At 35.7% G+C, this 16,170-nt stretch overlaps 1 protein-coding gene across 10 annotated transcripts in view; it reads right to left on the bottom strand.

Annotated features, from left to right (window-relative positions):
• Positions 1–16,170, bottom strand: part of LOC138699871 (CDAN1-interacting nuclease 1) — a 314,608-nt gene that overhangs the window by 172,098 nt on the left and 126,340 nt on the right. For all 10 annotated transcript variants that reach the window (XR_011332120.1, XR_011332113.1, XM_069826105.1 and 7 more), the window contains one exon: positions 3,098–3,177. Coding sequence is in view for 8 of the 10 variants with exons in the window: in XM_069826105.1 (XP_069682206.1) it covers positions 3,098–3,177 (80 nt within the window). In the remaining 2 variants the exon portion in view is untranslated. The remainder of the gene's footprint in view (positions 1–3,097; positions 3,178–16,170) is intronic.

Genomic DNA, 16,170 nt, shown 5'->3' with positions numbered 1-16,170 from the left:
TTGTGCTGTGTGGAAGAGTTTTTCTATGTTTATTGTGGCTGACTGACCATAACATACAGTACAAATAATTATGTTTTTAAGTTACTTAGAACTTTAGGATACTCAAACTATTTTCATATTTAATTCAAGGAAAGACCAAAATATGGTATACAAGAATGCGGGATTAAAATAAAACAAATTTACATGTCCAAATTGTGATATTAAACATACATTTCCCTTCCGTCATTTTTAAGCGTTTGCAATATGACAAGATCTGCAGTAAGTTATAGACTAAAACAAAGAGTATTTGAAACATGGAATAAGTCAACTTAAACTATAAAGAAACATATTTCTTCAACAAAAATATAATATTCCCATGTTAATTTTAAAAAATTCACATCGATATGACATTTTCATGGAATCGCTCGCTCGCTCACTCATGAATTCATTTTGGAGTAAAAAAAAAAAAAAAAAAAAAAAAAAAAAAAAAAAAAAAAAAAAAAAAAACAGGCTAGACACTGGCATGGTAAAAGTGAAAAACTTAAAACTCATTTTTCGACTTTTCATGTGTGCAATTTTACCACAAGATTCTGAAGGACAAAAGAATACTTGATGAAATTCACAATTCCAACAAGTAGCCTACCCCTATTGCAGAAAACAAAGTGGCGAAGATAAACAAAACGTGACTGTTTCTGGCAATATAATACATTACTATTATTATTATTATTATTATTATTAGTATTATTATTATGATGCACTATCGCCTTTACTTTTTAACTTCGCTCTAGAATATGCCATTAGAAAAGTTCAGGATAACAGAGAGGGTTTGCAACTGAACGGGTTAAATCAGCTTCTTGTCTATGCGGATGATGTGAATATGTTAGGAGAGAATCCACAAACGATTAGGGAAAACACAGAAATTTTACTTGAAGCAAGTAAAGTGATAGGTTTGGAAGTCAATCTCGAAAAGACAAAGTATATGATTATGTCTCGTGACCAGAATATTGTACGAAATGGAAATATCAAAATTGGAGATTTATCCTTTGAAAAGGTGGAAAAATTCAAATATCTTGTAGCAACAGTAACAAATATAAATGACACTCGGGAGAAAATTAAACGCAGAATAAATATGGGATATCCTCTTATTATTTGGTTGAGAAGCTTTCGTCATCTAGTCTGCTGTCAAAAAATCTTAAAGTTGGAATTTATAAAACAGTTATATTACCGGTTGTTCTGTATGGTTGTGAAACTTGGACTCTAGTTTGAGGGAGGAACAGAGATTAAGGATGTTTGAGAATAAGGTTCTTAGGAAAATATTTGGGGCTAAGAGGGATGAAGTTACAGGAGAATGGAGAAAGTTACACAATACAGAACTGCACGCATTGTATACTTCACCTGACATAATTAGGAACATTAAATCCAGACGTTTGAGATGGGCAGGAGATTTAGCACATATGGGCAAGTCCAGAAATGCATATAGAGTGTTAGTGGGGAGACCGGAGGGAAAAAGACCTTTGGGGAGGCTGAGACGTAGATGGAAGGATAATATTAAAATGGATTTGAGGGAGGTGGAATATGATAATAGAGACTGGATTAATCTTGCACAGGATAGGGACCGATGGCAGGCTTATGGGTTCCTTAAAAGCCATTTGTTATTGTTGTTGTATTATTATTATTATTATTATTATTATTATTATTATTATTATCATTATTATTATTATTATTAAATTAGTAAACTTTATGCCTCAGGAAATTGTATTTTTAATTGTTTTTAATTTTAAAAGTTTAAATAATATGTAGGATAAATGAAATAAGTATAATAATCCTTCAATAACTGTCTTATTAACCTAAGAAATAATACAAGAATTACATTAGGTCATTACACAATTAAATATGACTAGCGCTTTCGCCAATTAATAGCATCTTCAGGTCTATCAATAAAAATGTATAAATAAGAAAGTGAAAAATATAAGGAGCAAAAAACACCACGCAACTGGCCATCAGTTCTTCCTACAGGTTCAAATTTTGTAAGTTATTCTATTTATTAGATAACTTTCCTTTTTGCCCCGTATATTTTTCACTTTCTTATTTATATGTTTTTATTGATTCTTACAGATTCCTAACACGCCACCCATTTTTGCGTCGTGATGACTGAGGTTGCAAATATTTTTACCCATTTTAACTACCGTAAAATGGGGTGAATAGGATCAGTGGGGGTGAATAGGATCAAAACTTTATTCTTGGTTATAAAGTTTGTTATAAACTGTACTTGAGCGGGATCACAGTCATTGGTTACTATTATTGTTCTAGTAAGCAATGACTGTCTTCCCGCTCAATTGCAGTTTATAACAAACTTTATAACCAAGAATAAAGTTTTGATCCTATTCACCCCCACTGATCCTATTCACTCCATTTTACGGTATGTTATCTTCATACTTCTACACTGCACACTTGTTCTTTTAACTTTTTATTAAATGCATGGATTCTGTATTTTAACATTTAGACTCTATATGAAGTTTAATCACTACAACCACTACGTCCTTAAGTGATTATTATCACATTATTCTGTGTTTGTACAGTTATTCATGTAATACTGTTTTTAATTGATCTTCTACAATTTCACATCATGCAATTCACCGTATTTTATTATCTTGCCATTTATTTATGTCTTTATGCTCAAAGCATTATTATATGCTAATAGACCTGAAGATGCCATTAATTGGCGAAAGTGCTAGTCATATTTAATTGTGTAATGACCTAATGTAATTCTTGTATTATTTCTTAGGTTAATAAGACAGTTATTGAAGGATTATTATACTTATTTCATTTATATGCTAACTTGTTGGACCAATATGTCTCTTAAATTAAAAAAAAAAAAAAATGTAGGATACCAATCTGTTTCGTATGTGCTTTTGCATTTTGTTTTTTGTTTTGTTTTTTTTTACATGTCCCGGATTTTTATCATTTTAATATAGCAACCCTAATATTTAAAAATTTCTACACCCTAATTTAGCAGTCAACTTCGTTGATATTATTTTTCAGTAGAAAGTCTAGTGGTCACTTAAATTGAGACATAAAAAGCTAGTTATAGATTAAGAAACAAAACTCCTAAACTTACCAGATATACTTCATATGCTAGGTCTTTGTCCTTTATAAGAGTTGTATCTTTCATCAGTTTTGTTATGAAGGTCCTGGTGACTGGAAAAATAAAAAAAAAAAAAAAAACAGTGTTTTTATTTATACATAAATATAGAATGCTGGTGGAAAAAAAAAAAAGAAACTCGGACGTGTAAAATTTTAAAGTTTCTACCTAACAAGAGACCTGTTAAGACATACTGAACATGTAAAGGTGTCTCAGGAGGAATGTAAAATACTTCAGGATAATGTAGTTTTGGTTAATCTACATTGATTTAACCTGATATACCTATGTCCCAAATGTAACATTTGGGAAGTAACATGGGCGAACTTTTAAATGGAGAGAGGTATTTATAAACGAATTTCTATATTTTAGAACATTGGTATATGATACATTATTGAAAACTGCTGCATCTTGTGTTGTTTCAATGTTTATTTCATAATTAAGTACAAACTCAGTAAGAAAATAAAATAATTACACAAGACAAATTCCTATGAATTCTATGAATTATTGTAAATTCATATCGAGTACAATACAGGCTCTCTTTCTGACCTTAGTGAAACATTGGTAGTTTGCCAGTTTCAAGTAACATCCGGTAAACACAGAAGAACACACAGCTAAATGGAACCCTTCAATTTGGAAAATGTCGTCTGCATTCCTCAACAGCAGCCAATTCACTGCCATCACAAAATACATAAATAAAAAGTATATCTGTATATTCACTATCCGAATACACAAATTAAATGTCAAGTGGATGTGCATTCAGTTGTGTGTTGTGCTGGCGTTGTGATGCTCAGATGCTGCCATACATAAAAGATCTAGCGTAACACATCAAGTATAGTACATGGAACAGGAAGATGTTCCAGTATTTCTTCTCTTAATTTCTCCCCAACTGTCAGACTTCGGATATAGGTATATCAGGTTAAATCAAGGTGGAGGTAGGTTAATCCAAAGTATATTATCCTGAAGTATTTTACATTCCTCCTGAAACATCATGTATGTAATTCAGTTAACCTAAAGTAATTCAATATTCTTAAAATAAATAAAAAGAAATGTTTTCACTTGTTTTCTGTTTAAAATCGTTTATTCCTAAATATAACACAATGCATATCTCCGTTATTTTCTCTGAAACTTACGTCCAATTTCATTTGAATTTCATCTTCAGTATCTTGTGTTTCCTCCTCGAGCTCTAATAACATCTCCAAGCGACAACGCATGCTGCAGATGACGTCAACTATGTCTTCTTGGTCGACGATTCTCCATTCTGTTATTAGAGCTTCTCTGAGTTTGTTCAGAATTTCCAGAGATGCTTCTCTTCTCTGGATTTGCTTTCAAAGGTTGTTGCATACAGGTTCAATGGAGTTAAGAAGATCTGGACTGTGGTTGACCACTGCAGGATGTTAATTTCGACTTCTTGCAAAAATTTCGTCACAACATTTGCAGTATGTGGCCGAGTGTTGTCATGCATTAGGTGAGAGTTATCACCCATACATAGAGCAAATGGAAAGACATGATCTTGCAGACAGTATGTGACATACATGTCTATCTTCAATGATCCATGATCATTGGTTGCAAGGTCAGTATGTGTGGCAATACTGGTCCTTGCCCATACCATGTGTCATCCACTGTTGAAAGTTCTTGGTGCAATAACACACTGCACATACTTCTCTCCAGATCTCCGCCATGCTCTTTCCCGACCATCTGGGGAATGTAGACAGAATCGCAACTTGTCTCTGAACAAAACAGAGCTCCATTTTTTGTTTGTCCAATGAATGTGCTGACATGCAAAACATAGTGGGATGTTCGATGGCCTGGAAGCAGTTCTAGTCCAGTGGACGGTCTTCTGGAATGTAACCCTTGTCAATTTAGCCTTCTCCTAACAGTTCAAGGGGAGGGAGGGTAGAAACTCTTACACACATCATGTCTCCAAGCTCTGAGACACAAGTGACGACAGTGTGAAGTGATCTCTTGGCACTGATGATACAATAAGTCGATCTCCCTGTTGTTTGTTACACTTGGTTGGCCTAAATCATCTTCTAGTGTACTCTCACCTGTCTCCTGGTATGTTCTGATAGCGTCATAGACAGTACTACGAGATGTATTCAAAATGGTAGTCATAATCTTATGCTACAGCCTTCTTCCCTTAATGCAATAGTCCAATGACTTCTTCTTGCAATGTTGCTCGTTTCTTCACAGAATCATGCGTCTTTTAGCAGACTTCAGTTGTTCAACATAAAACAATCACTAATAAACAATCTAGAAAAGCTTCAGAAATAGTTTAAATGTTTTCATAAGAGTGTAAAGATTTGAACTAGCTTCGTAACTTTCGTTTCTATTGTTATGTCATCTAATTTTGGAAATTTGTTGTGCTTCAATTTATGCATATTCACAGTTAAGATCACAAGTAATGTACAATAAATAGTGTTTTAATTTTTCAATCTTATGACTTATCAATTTAATATTATTTGTTAATACATGTTAAATATTAACATAATGTATGTTTTTGCATTTTTTACAGCATCATCAGATAAAATTTGCTTCTATATCGGTGGTGGAATTTTTGTTTTCTCTTACAGTAAACAATCAAATTGGTGTTATAATAATAAATAATAATGACTCACGAGTTTTATGTATTTCACTTCTTGGAAAAATGTTTAGGTTATAAATAAGTTTACATTATATACAGTAACTAATTATGTTCTATCTAGTATTGAAATACATAAAACTCATGTTACACTGGTTTCAGTTACATGTGTATTTTAAATTGTCACAATTTTAAATTCAGATACATTTATCAAACTTTATGTTTAAATATATGATACTGTGTTTGTAATATAGCTCAATTTATGTAAAGCTTTGTTGTTGTAATTTACATCTTCATTTTATATTTGTCATAATTCATAATATAATTTGTAATATTACGTTAATGCACTGCCTGCTAAATCACACCCATGGCTGTTTACACTGTCTGCCCAATCACGGCCGACTTGATGCTCCCTTCACTTCTCTGTTGACAATAGTAATCTTATTCTGAAATTGGTTAATTTCTCAATTTAACCACGAGGCGATGTCTGCCAAGTATTGGTGTCCACAGAAGAAATACTCAATGTGAATTAAAATAAATTATTAAAAAGTAATAATAACACTTATAAATAATAAATAAGAAAGTAATAGGTATTATTATGTTTAGTTATGTTATGGTAAAAGCGTGAGTTTAAAAGCAGGGAAGATAACACATAGTTTCCTGTTCTGTTTAAGTAACATGATGACAGAGGCGTAATTTTGTAGTTCATTCGCTGAGTAGCACCCCTAGGCTAAACTGCGATGTTTCTAAGTAATCACTTGGGTAATTATTTACCATAACTTGTACTAAGTTTTATAATTTCACTCACTGCACTGGTACATTCCACTTTATACTGCAGATTCAAGAATCATAGTTTCAAGATTTTGCGACTCAGCGGATTATAAACCGCATTCTTCGAAGGAACAAGAATTTCAGTTAAAGCTGCTGCAATGTTATCTAGAAGTGACCTAACAAATTTCACAGTAATGATATTAGCAATTCGTTTTTGGCAGTCTTCATCACAAATTGGCATTGCAAGAGAGGGCATCTACACAGTAACGGCTCAATTTCTGATCACAAATATTCTAATATATTCTTGCTTGGTATTCTCTTTCGATGATTAAGCAGCTGATCTATAATAAATTTTGCATGAATACTGCCTTCATCGGCCTCTTTCTTTACATTTTCCAGTTCTTTATGTAACGAATCTTTTTCAATTAGTTGGAGTTTTTCGGTTGTTTTTGTTATCTCATCTTGATTCTCTTGTAACACCTGACTAAGTCGTGTAATTTTCACATGCAATCTGTTAATATCATTTTAGCTCTTCAATTTTGACAGGGTCTGTTTGTGTCGCTTTATGGTCATTTTCAACTGGCAAGAAGGAAATATCATTAACTGATGCTGAGCCACTCAGAACATCTTGTTCAAATAGTGAAAAACCAATATTACTAAAAGATTTGCGTTTCTTGGGTGGAGGGAGATCAGTTTTAGTAATTGTACGTCGTGTCTTTTGATACTGTATCTGTCACTTTATATCTAGGATGATGTGGGAATAATGTTGGCATAGCACTTTGCTTTAATCATGTAAATTTCCCATTATTAGAATAATCTTCTTCCCTGAAATGTAAACTACAAACGACTGAAGATGGGAAGTTGCTTTTGGAACAAAGTCTTGGCGTGAAATCACTTCACGTCATTTTTCGCATCTTTCCCTTACTTACTTACTTATGGCTTTTAAGGAACTCGGAGGTTCATTGCCGCCCTCACATAAGCCCACCATTGGTCCCTATGCCCAGCAAGATTAATCCAGTCCCTATCATCATATCCCATCGCCCTCAAATCAATTTTAATATTATCCTCCCATCTACGTCTCGGCCTCCCCAAAGGACTTATTCCAACTAACACTCTATATGCAATTCTGGATTTGCCCATACATGCTACAGGCCCTGCCCATCTCAAATGTCTGGATTTAATGTTCCTAATTATGTCAGGTGAAGAATACAATGCGTGCAGTTCTGTATTGTGTAACTTCCTCCATTCTCCTGTAACTTCATCCCTCTTAGCCCCAAATATTTTCCTAAGAACCTTATTCTCAAACACCCTTAATCTGTGTTCCTCTCTCAAAGTGAGAGTCCAAGTTTCACAACCAAACAGAACAACCAGTAATATAACTGGTTTATAGATTCTAACTTTCAGATTTTTTGACAGAAGACTAGATGACAAAGGCTTCTCAACCGAATAATAAGAGGATATCCCATATTTATTCTGCATTTAATTTCCTCCAGAGTGTCATTCACAGTAGAACCTCTATTATCTGTGGTAATGAAGGGGGTGGACACAACGGTTAATCGAAAAAAATCGGATAATCCGTACCATAAAATATTTTCGTAAATTAAGTGATTCACAAGTTCCTCCTGGTCACTAATTTAAATTCGGTTGGCAACGACGTGTTTTTAAGGGATAAAGAAACGTTTTGTAATGGGTGTCAGCGGAAAGATAGGATTAGTAGAGGTCTCATGTCGTAGATTTACATATTCTATACACTTTATCCTTGACTTTTATTAAATCGCGCACAGTTGTAACATCAGTTTCGTGTTCTGATGTGAGATGAGTCACAGTTTCTCTTTCCCAAACCACTAAATTATTTGCACTTTTTTCGATACTTAGCACAACACATTTTCTTTTGACACTTATGGAATAGCCTACATTTCATATAAAAGTTGTACAGTGCGGCAACTCAAACAGTATACCAAATTGTGTAAGTGTAAAGGCTTGTAATAACACTCCCTAGAAAAAAAATACGCACTAATATAATGTACAGTAGTACTTCATTCATATGTTTCTGTAAAAAAAAAAAAAAAAAAAAAAAAAAAAAAAAAAAAAAAAAAAACCGCGAGAAAGGCAGTCGGATAACCCGGCAGGCAATCAGTTAATAGGGTGACAGATAATCGGGTTTCTACTGTATATTTGTTACTGTTGCTTCAAGATATTTGAATTTTTCCATCTCTTCGAAGGATAAATCTCCAATTTTTATATTTCAATATCGTACAATATTCTGATGATGAGACATAATCATCTTTCCCTATCACTCTGAAATTCGTAGAATGGCATTGTTCCTCCACTCTTTTTTCTATTCGAAGTACACAATGGTACACAACAATACGTCATTTTGAATCACATTACAATAAACTCACATAACAGTAGAAAGAAGCACAATATTACTAAGTATAATCGTATAAGAAACCATACACACATCCCTCAGCGATACTTGGCAGTCAGTGTCAACTGGCGGGAATTTCATACATTCTTGATTACAGCTTTAACATAGGGATCAAAATGAATTGTCAAGGCCGGTAAAGGAGAAGCAAAGCGAGCAACAAGTTAACCGTGGCGGCCCAATCAACTGTTATGAGCGAGTAGCCACAAGGTGGCAGGTAGTGACTTTGCATATACTGATAATGTTCATAGTGGTGGGTACTGCCTGCCACCTAGCGGCAAAATAACTCTGATTGAGCAGGCAGTTTACGCAGCTATAGGATGCGATCCAGCAGGCAGTGCGTTAATGTCATGGTGTCTGTTGATTCTACGTAATATAAAATGAAATTTGCATTTTCTGTTACTTGTTTTTAAGCCTATTTTGCGCTTGATAAAATTGGTGTGCTATTAAGTGATTCTTGAATAATCTGCAAAATATATATCGATGACCAAGAACCAGACTGTTCCAAGTCCATTTTACTATTTTTTTTTTTTTCAGGAGAGCTATTTTAAGCTCCTAACATTCAAAACTTCATGAAACAATTTGGAATAGCTTCATAGCAACCTTATGGAGAGGAATATTTATAATTTTGTTCGATTCATATATGCAGACAAGAACTGAAACACAATGAAACACAGATTTCTTTCTTATAAAAAGTTGGACTTAGAACTGTCTGGTTCTCAGGTTGAAATAGATTATTTTAATAAATGTTTTGGCTATTTGGATTGAAATTCAAATGTTAATATAAATATTAATAAACTTACATGTATACGTTTCCATTATTAAGTTTATGCTTGTTACTATAATTCAGTTTATGAAGAACTTTCAATGTAGTTTCATATTAATCTGTAAATAATAGCCTATTATTACTGTGTAAGTTACATTATCGTAAAAGGACTTATGTGAAATTTCTATTATTTGAAGTTAACTGTGTGTATATATTGGTCAATGAGTTGTAGTAGTCTGTTCCCGTTTAGATGTTGTAACGTACTGGCTTTTTTTTTTTTTTTTTTACTAAAGATGTTATTAATTGGTCCAACAGAATAATATCTGCTATAATGACAATTAATATTTGAAGAGAAAAATTCGCTCTGGCGCCGGGGATCGCACCCGGGTCCTTGGTTCTACATACCAAGCACTCTGACCACTGAGCTATGCCGAATTCAATCCACAGCACTGGATCGAACTCTTCCCCTACAGTGTTTCCCTTTTGTGGCCTGACTCCAAGTTGGGCATATGCGTTGACGTTTATATTCCAAGTCAACTGCCATTATACAAGGAGCGCACTCAGCTGAGTGACTAACGGCCGGGATTCCACAGTAAAGTGCACAGCAATCTGTACAGAGTCATGCACTGCTAGCTAGACGAATTTACTAAAGATGTTATTAATTGGTTCAACAGAATAATATCTGTTATAATGACAATTAATATTTGAGGAGAAAAATTCGCTCCGGCACCAGGAATCGAACCCGGGTCCTTGGTTCTACGTACCAAGCGCTCTGACCACTGAGCTATGCCGATGCCGGAGCGAATTTTTCTCCTCAAATATTAAGTACTGGCTCTTGTTGAGTTTATAACTTTAGCTTTTGCTTGTGTAATGATATGTATGGAACTATTTAAATATTGTATAGAGGCAAATCTGGCTTTCAGGTATAGCTTCCTGTGAAGCAGATTTGAATAATTTCAAGGGAAAAATTGTTCTGGGGGTAGGTATCGATTCCAGGAGCATTTGCTTAGTGCACGAATGCTCTACCGACTGAGCCACCCAGGAACTACACCCGATACCGTCTCAATTTTTCCCTTTATATCCACACAATTCAAGTGGGCTGACAAGGTGCCAGAAACCCAACTTTGAGTGCACACAAACTCTGTGTGACTTGAATTGTGGCTTTCTCTTAATGTACCTATGCAGTGATGCAAATCTGGCTGTGCTATGCAAATGATCCCGGAATCGATACCCGGCACAAGAACAATTTTTCCCTTGAAATTATTGTATAGAGCAGCAGTCATCAGAACACTGCCCTAGCGTGCATTCATGGCTGCTGTCGGGTATGCTGTCTCTCTATCCCTTGTGCATGACGGAGCATATTTTCTTACCCTCCATGCACTCTACCCATTTCAGCAAGTGCTGACGACCACTGGCATAGAGGATTCCGGAAGTTTAGTAAATTTTCGTTAATTAAGGTTTTCTCATAATTACCCACAAACAAATCTACTCAAGACTTAGAAAATATAATAATTGAAACAGAAACAGTAATACAAAACAGTACCCATGATAATATAGATTATTTGAGATACAATGCTTCAAAAATCATTAAAGATTACAAAACAAATCCTAAAACAAACGAACAATTTAAGAAAGCAAAAACAGAAAAACGCAAAAACAAAACCTAGAACAAAACAACCTGATACACATAAAAGCAAACAAGAATAATGCAACAGTTATCATTGAAAATGAGCAATATGCTAATAAAACCACTGATTTTTTAAATAAAAATCAAATAGAAGAAATAAAACACAATCCTACTGACAAGGATCAAAAACAAATAAAAGACACATTAAAATTAATACCAGACATTATTCCACAATCTGATAGATATAAATACGAGGCGTGTTCTTAAAGTAAGTTCCGTTTTCAATTATAGCCGTCACATCGCTGCAACCGTTATTTTGCGCATGCGTGTTTTCTTCTTCAGTCCTCAGGCAAGCTGTACATGCAATTTCAGACATTCAGTCCGTGTGTGTGGTTAGTTATGATCAGTTGAAATGTTTAAGGTGATTGAGCAGCCCGCCGACTGTGAGATGCGGTCTGTTATCCATTTCTTGAAGTAGTAGTAGTAGTTATTATTTTACGACGCTTTATCATCATCTTCAGTTATGTAGCGTCTGAATGATATGAAGGTGATAATGCCGGTGAAATAAATCCGGGGTCCAGCATCGAATGTTACCCAGCATTTGCTCATATTGGGTTGAAGGAAAACCCCGGAAAAAACCTCAACCAGGTAACTTGTCCCGACCATGAATCGAACCCGGGCCACCTGGTTTCGCAGCCAGACGCGCTGACAGTTACTCCACAGGTGTGGACTCCATTTCTTGAATGCGAAGAACATCAAACCAGCTGACATTCATTGTCAACTTTGTGAGGTGTATGGTGATGATGCCATTAGTGATGGAATGGTCAGGAGATAGGTTAGGAAGTTCAACAAGGGCTGTGTCTCTGTGCATGACGAGCAGCGTACCGGTCGGCCATCTTTGATCAATGACGATCTGGTGCTTGCTGTCGATGAAAAAATTCATGAGGACAGGAGGTTCACAATTTCTTCACTTTCCTTTATTTTCCACAAATGTCGCGGAGTGTTCTCTACAAAATTGTGACAGATCGATTACGATATCGAAAATTGTGCTCACGATGGGTACCCAAGATGCTCACCGAGGAACACAAAACCAAACGAGCTTCCAGTGGATTGAGCTTTTCACACGTTACAGTGAGCAAGGCGATGAGTTTCTTGACCATATCGTGACAGGTGACGAGACTTGGGTGTCTCACATAACACCTGAATCGAAGCAGCAGTCCATGGAATGGTGGCACACTGCATCACCAAGGAAAAAGAAATTCAAACAAACCATGTCAACACGCAAGATCATGTGGACTGTTATTTGGGACAGAAAAGAAGTCCTATTCATCGAATTCTTTCCTCGGGGTAAAACCATTAATAGAGAAACCTATTGTCAGACCTTGAAGAAGCTCCGTCACACAATTCAGAACAAGAGACATGGGATGCTGACCGATGGAGTTGTGTTGCTTCATAACAACGCTTGGCCACACACAGCTCGTAACACCCAAAATCTCATCTCGAAATTTGGCTGGGAACAAATTGACCATCCCCCCTACAGCCCGGATTTGGCTCCAAGTGACTTTCATCTTTTCCTGCACCTCAAGAAGTTCCTCGGTGGTCAACGTTTTGATGGCGACGATGAAGTGAAAACAGCAGTGCAGGAGTGGTTCGCATCGCAGGCGGGCGAATTCTACAATGAGGGGATAGAAAGACTTGTGCCACGACTCGATAAATGCCGCAATAATGGTGGATATTATGTTGAGAAGTAATTGAAGTGTGGGGAATACAATGCAATAAAAATGGTTTGTAAATATCTTCCCATTTACTCACTACACCCCTTTGGAACTTACTTTAAGAACACGCCTCGTACATAAACCAAAACCCAACTATACCTAATTTAATACATTACCCAAGACACATAAAGAAGTATTAACAATGAGGCCAATAGCACAGTCTAGTATATACAGTCACGAAGCTTGAGTTTATGAGGGTACTAGGAACATTAGACTGTGCAGGTACTATTTCGCATTGTCTGTAATGAGGCAGTAGTAGCGATCATAGTGGTTAGCAACTATTTATGGATGCATATTTACTACATATTGAGCTTCGTGACTGTATATACTAGACTGTGCCAATAGTAAATCATATCAATGCCCCAAATTATAAATTAAGCTAATTTCTTAACAAACTGTTAAAACAAATGCTACAGTTACTGTTGTCACGCCAGGAGAAGTCGCCTTAAGTACTTACACGGGGCGGAGGGGAAACAGTCGCGCATGCGCACCGCGCTGTTCACTGCAATATTCCTGTTTCACAAACATCTAAACGTGTCTAAGAGTCTTTGCGACTTTGTGAAAATAATAGTGGGGCTTTTATTGTAGTGTTTTATTAGTTTCAACAAGACAATTGTTTTCAGTATACCGCAAAATCTTTGTTTTGCTTTAGACATCCTTTGCTTTTCGTGTTAATAGTGTTGATAATAATATAGTTAATAGAATTTATGTTATTGTATACTGTTATTTAGGTTTATAGCAGTTTTTTGTTTATTGTAAATATGTCGACAAATAGGAAACAAGGATTGACAATCTATAGCGAAGAAAGGAATATTATTAGAAGTGCAAAATAATTCTGTGATGAAAAAAAAGAACAACAGTGCCTTTGTATTCCTCTTACGAAACCTATAGCAAAGGTAGAAAAGTGCTCTAATCTATCCACAAGAACAATACAGCGTATAAGGAATGAAATGAAAGACTGCACAGAAGAAAGTGTGTTGTCGACACCTGAGGGAGAAAAAAAACGGAAACGTCCAGACTACCGAAACGCAAATGTAGACGACTTGGACGGGAGATTGACAAAAAAAATATAATTGAGAATTTTTATTTGAAAAAGAAAGAGGGCCACCGGCGTAGCTCAGGAAGTAGCGCGTTTGCCTGCTGATCTGCAGTTGCGCTCGGGAGTAAGTTCGATTCCCGCTTGCGCTGACTACCTGGTTGGGTTTTTTCCGAGGTTTTCCCAAGCGGAAGGCGAATGTCAGGTAATCTATGGCGAATCCTTGGTTTCATTTCGCCAAATACCATCTCGCCATTATCAATTCAATCGACAGTGTCGATTACAGTGACGTTAAATAACAAGTAAAAAAAAAAATAGTACCAAGCTGCAACAAACTTCTACCCTTTTACAAGAGAAAATTGATTTGAAATGAAAGACAACATTAAGATGAATACTGAAGAAAAAGGATTTCAGGCGGAAGAAGTGTGCAGGAAAAAAAACTGTAAATTAGAATACGTGAAGATATCTACAGCAAATAAGAAAGCTTAGGAAAGTGGAAAAACAGATTTTGTATCTGGACGACATGCGGATAAATAGGCCTACCAATTTAACGTTTCCCAAGTGCTGGCACGATAAAAATGTTACGGGAGTTTTGACTACCATAAATGTATCCAGAACATTCATTGTTGTCCATCAGGATGGGGGCGGTGGGGCTAATTGCTTTGTTGAAAGATTCGAATTAATATACACGGCTGGAACATACAGCTCGACCAAGTTAAGTCTGCAAGCCGAGAGGGGAAGTTGGAGGCAGTTCTGTAGTGAAAGGAGGCGGTAACGAGAGGAGACCAGTACAGTCTCATATGACAGCAAAGTTTTCCTACTGCGCTTCAGTTCATAGAGCGGTAACAATTTAAGACGCTTTGAAAGACTGTACTTCTACTTCTGCTTGACAGTGAGGTTTGGAGTTCTGATTGGCAAGCGTGGGCGTAGGAGAGAAAGTTGCATGAGGGTGGAGGCAGTGTAACTGTTGCCTTTATCTGAAGAAAAGGACAAAAAATGCGTGCGCTCCGTAGTGTATTTTAAACAATGTGCACACGTTGAAATCTGAGCGTCAGGTGACCTATGTGGCACCTGTGTTTTGCCTCTACATTCCATCCCGATATCCCCACTCGCAGACTTGACTTGGACAAGCTGTAACAGACGATTATCATGGACAGATCTTACTCCAGCAATTTTGAAAAATGTGACAATGATAGTCATAGCGACAACACCGAAGATGCGGAATCTTTTATGTCTGACTCCGTTCCCTTGTAGCCAAGTAAGTGGACTGAAGTTTTCAGGTCAGAGCGTAGCGTAAAGTTCCCCCGTCCCGCCTACCTACTCCCCGCGCCAACTCGTAGCGCAAAGACAGTACAAAATACATACACAATAAACAATACAAAACATTTAATAGACAGCTTAAATAAAATAAACATCAACAATGACACAAAATTAATGTCATTAGACATAGTAAATTTATACACAAATATTCCAGTTCAAGAAACCATAAGCATAATAGAAACAAAATTAAAAGATTTTCAAATACCTATAAATAAAATTTAACAAATAACAAGATTATTAAACACTGTTACATCACAAAATTATTTCAAGTTTAACAATAAAATATAATAAACAGAACAATGGTCTTGCAATGGGCAATCCTCTTTCAGATATTTTAACAGAAATATTCTTACAGAAAATAGAAGATAATAACATCAACAAAATTCTAAATAATCATAAAATAAAAGCATATCACAGATTTGTAGAAGACACAATCACTATTTATGACAACAAATCAATAGATAACTCAAATGTAGAATCATTTAATAAACTACATCAGAACATAAAATTTACCGTCGAAAATGAAATAAATAATTCAATAACCTTCTTCGACATTAAAATAATAAAACATAAAACTAAACTAAATTAGGATATCTACAGGAAACCAAGTCATACAAAAGATAGTATATCTATAAATTCCATACACCCACAAACACTGAAATTGAGTATGTTCAGTTATTTAATAAGACTGCCTCCGTGGTCTGTTGGTCAGCATGCTGGCTTGCAGATCCCGGGTTCGATTCCTGGGCTC

Source organism: Periplaneta americana, chromosome 1 (genome assembly GCF_040183065.1).
Source record: "Periplaneta americana isolate PAMFEO1 chromosome 1, P.americana_PAMFEO1_priV1, whole genome shotgun sequence".
NCBI lineage: Eukaryota > Metazoa > Arthropoda > Insecta > Blattodea > Blattidae > Periplaneta > Periplaneta americana.
The sequence above is the reverse complement of the archived record's forward strand: the minus strand, read 5'-3'. Positions and strand labels throughout refer to the sequence as shown.